The 3,581-nt window shown below is 34.4% G+C and overlaps 1 protein-coding gene across 2 annotated transcripts; it reads left to right on the forward strand.

Moving 5' to 3' along the window:
* The first annotated feature begins 225 nt into the window (after positions 1-225).
* Positions 226-2,762, forward strand: LOC143232054 (uncharacterized). 2 transcript variants are annotated; one of them, XM_076467077.1, is made up of 3 exons: positions 226-454; positions 1,275-1,961; positions 2,484-2,762. In XM_076467077.1, the coding sequence occupies exons 2-3, from the start codon at positions 1,306-1,308 to the stop codon at positions 2,500-2,502; spliced, it is 675 nt and encodes a 224-aa protein (XP_076323192.1). In that variant the 5' UTR covers positions 226-454; positions 1,275-1,305; the 3' UTR covers positions 2,503-2,762. The 2 variants fall into 2 exon arrangements, with proteins under 2 accessions (XP_076323192.1, XP_076323191.1); XM_076467076.1 differs by having other exon boundaries at positions 231-530.
* The last annotated feature ends 819 nt before the right edge of the window (positions 2,763-3,581 follow it).

The following is a 3,581-nucleotide window of genomic DNA, read 5'->3' on the forward strand; positions in this document are numbered from 1 at the left end:
GAATGTTTATGGTTAACTCTGAGGGAATCTTCCATAAGTAGAATTCATTCTGGATATATATATATAAACAGTAACAGTTTTAAATCGACTAGTACTTTTTCTTGGTGTAATTTCAAGGTTAAATATTAATTTCTTGGAAGTAACAGGGAATAGAAAGATAGTATGAGTCGGGAAAATCCCTTATTCATCTCGGTTCCGCTAACTAGTTCCACTAGAGAAATTAGTAGTTAATGTTAGGCTGCTCAGTCAGTACTTAAAAAAACAACAACAAAGAAAGTGACTCCAGAGTCTTAGGTTTATATAAAGTAATTTAGAAAAGTTGGGGAAGACCCAAAGTTCACAAGCCTAAAGGCTATGCTCCTTTCATCTTTGTTTTAATCTAACAGGGAAATAACCATTCACGTGACTTCAGCAACTTAACTTATATGTGTATTATCACTCTTATAAATATGTGGTAAGTATTTATTTGGGAAAGTAACTAACGTACAAATTATCTTTTGAACGAGATACAAGAAGCATTCATCTAAAAAGTAAGATACTTAAATAAATTTTTCTACAAGTTTGAATATATACCAGTCTGTTGTTTCACAAGATTTGTAGTAACTACTGTTTAAATTTTGTCTATTGCTAATACTCAACAGACACACTAAAATATTGATGTGACCTTAGTGGATTATTCTACCTGTTTAAAGTTTTCAGCAAATCTTCATGTTGAATCAAAGTAATACAATAACGTAACAACAAGCAGGCCAGTAATCCGAGGGTCGCGGGTTCGAATCTCCGTCACACCGAACATGCTTGCCCTTTCAGTCGTCCTTTCAGCCCGTGTTATAATGTGACGGTCAATCCCTCTATTCGTTGGTAAAAGAGTAGCCCAAGAGTTGGCGGTGGGTAGTGATGACTAGTTGCCTTTCCTCTAATCTTACAACGCTAAATTAGGGACAGCTAACGCAGATAGCTTTCGTATAGCTTTGCGCGAAATTCAAACCAAACCAAACAATAAACAAATTAAACATAATATGTTATAATAAGAGCTTTAGTTGTTTAAGATGAATATTTTATGCTATATTAATCTTGTTTTACTTCTATAACTTAAACTTAAGAACTATGACGAAAATTGGTCCTTACTGTCATGAGCATACTTTCGTCGATCTATTTACAGTATTACATCAATGTGATTAAGTAAGTATATTTGACTTTTTTGTTTTCACATTTCAGTGTAGTTTTCTTTGTTGGTTATTTGTTAAAAAAAGCAACTTCTATGAACATTTCAGATAAACTGCACGTAAGCTTCAAGAACAAGCAATGGGTAGGACAGCGAATGTTCTCATAACTATTGTTGGCTTCATGTTTTTTCTCAATAACGTTCATTCGTGGGAAAGCAGTCATGGAAGAAAAGGTGGAGGACGGGGAGGAAGAGGATTTGGTGCGGTAGTAAGTTCTGGAGGTGGTGGAGGAGGAAGTTGGGGAGGAGGTTTTGGTGGAAGTTTTGGAGGTGCTGGAGGTGGAACTAGTGGGTTTAAAACTTTTAGTTTAAGTGGAAGAAAAGGAGTGGGAAGAAGTTTCAGCAGTAGTGGACACGGAGGTGGTTCAAGAAAACATGGTGGAGGAGCTAATGGATTTGCATTTTCGTTTGGAGGAGGAGGTTTGAGTGGTGGTGGTGGTGGAGGGGGCAGCTTTGGGGGAAGTAGCCTAAGCGGAAGAAGACTTGGTGGCTTTGGAGGAGGAGGTAGCCTAGGAGGATTGGACTGGTTGATACCCTTTGTAGGTTTTGGAGGTGGCGATTGGAGTGGTGGAGGATTTGGAGGTGGTGGAGGAGGTGGAAGCTATGGTTCTGGTGGAGATAACGGCTGGTATGAAAGTTTCGACGATGGAACTGGAGGATTTGTTACAGCGTTTACGTTTGGAGGAGCTGGGAGTGGTTCCAGAGGTGGGCACCGAAAATCTTGTAGTAGTTGTGGGTAAGTAAGCAACAGTTTTTTGCTGTTTTTTTATATAAAGCTCTAAAGTTCTTATAAACATTTAACACTATGCATAAAAAGTATAGAAGTAATAATTTGTTCAATTACAGTTTTTCAGCTGAAGTTAACGAAACTGTAACAAAACACCTGGCAAAAACTTTTGAGACTGGATGATTGGTAATAAAAGAATGATAGCACTAAAGGGATTTTATTCCTGGAGATTACGGACACACTGATGTATTATTTCTATAATAGACTTTAAACAACACATAAAATCACGAAGCTTACAATGTCGACATGACTTTCATTAATTATAAATATTCCAAAATAATGAATATCTGTGCATGATATATATATATATACTCAGGTGTGAGATGAGTATTCAGTGACACCTTGTGTAAAATCTATAGAAGGTATATTAGTATTATACTTACAACTTAAAAATAAGATATTCATCTGATGTATTGTTTATGTAAAAGCACACAGACTTCTTTACAGTTTTTTTTTGTTGTTTTTTTACAGTGGAAGCCACAGCTGGTAACAACTAAAGTTTGGAACTCAGTACCTACGAAACTTGATATTTAAATTTCTAATGAAAACATATCTGTGGTTTACTTTCGATCTTTTGAATACATTTTAGTTTCAAACTTCCAAACGATACACTTTTCACTTTGTACATATATTATCTATATAACTAGATATTTGAAAATGTTATAAGTGTTGATTTGTATGGTACACATTTCTCCTGTCAACGCATAGTCTTATTTTATTCTAATAAGTAAACCTTTATATGACTTTCAACTTTGATTGAATGATTTCACATTTTTTACACAAATATTATTTATGTTCTTTGTTACTGTGCAAGGATTTATTCAGGCTTTATGTTTCATATTAAATATAACGTTTTCATAAAGAAAATAATTATTTTACACAGGCAGTGATAATAACCAATCACAAAATGAAGGTTTAATGACTAGCTATTTTCCATGTAGTCCATTAATTAAAAATTAGAGATGATTAGCGCAGATAGCTTTTTATTAGTTCTGCGCGAAGTTCAAAACAAACTCTCTGGAGTTTAGCTTTTCCTACCCAATTAAATTATACAGTTTTTAGCGTAAATTTGCTTTTACATGAAACTAATATGTGTATATGTACGTTTTTAAGTTAAAAAATGGCTTAAGTATTCTTCTTTAGTCACTAGTCAACCACACATTCAATTTTTGTTAAAAAAAAAAAGTAGGTCACAATAGCAAGTTTTAACGTCACGGAATTATTAACTGAAGGAACGAAACTCTGAATAAGTAGAAGTTGTGTGTGTCTTGTTTGTTTGTTTTGAGTTAAGCACAAAGCTATACAATGGGCTATCTATGCTCTGTCCACCATTGGGATCGAAACCCGATTTCTAATGGTACAAGTTTGCAGACTTACCACTGTGCCACGGTGAGGCGCGTGTCTTGAAAAATACCTTTATTGGAATTATTTCTTAGGATCAGTTCGCTTTCAGTGGAATTGTAAAGATTAAATTGGTTTATGGTCTGTAACTTATAATTGGAAGAAGTTCATTTGATTTTACAATATATATAACTTAAATAAGATATTATTCGTTATTATCACTTCGTA

This window comes from Tachypleus tridentatus, chromosome 11 (genome assembly GCF_004210375.1).
Source record: "Tachypleus tridentatus isolate NWPU-2018 chromosome 11, ASM421037v1, whole genome shotgun sequence".
Taxonomy (NCBI): Eukaryota; Metazoa; Arthropoda; class Merostomata; order Xiphosura; family Limulidae; genus Tachypleus; species Tachypleus tridentatus.

Excerpts from the sequence above, each read along its gene's own strand:
- LOC143232054 (XM_076467077.1), top strand. The coding sequence starts at position 1,306 with ATGGGTAGGACAGCGAATGTTCTCATAACTATTGTTGGCTTCATGTTT.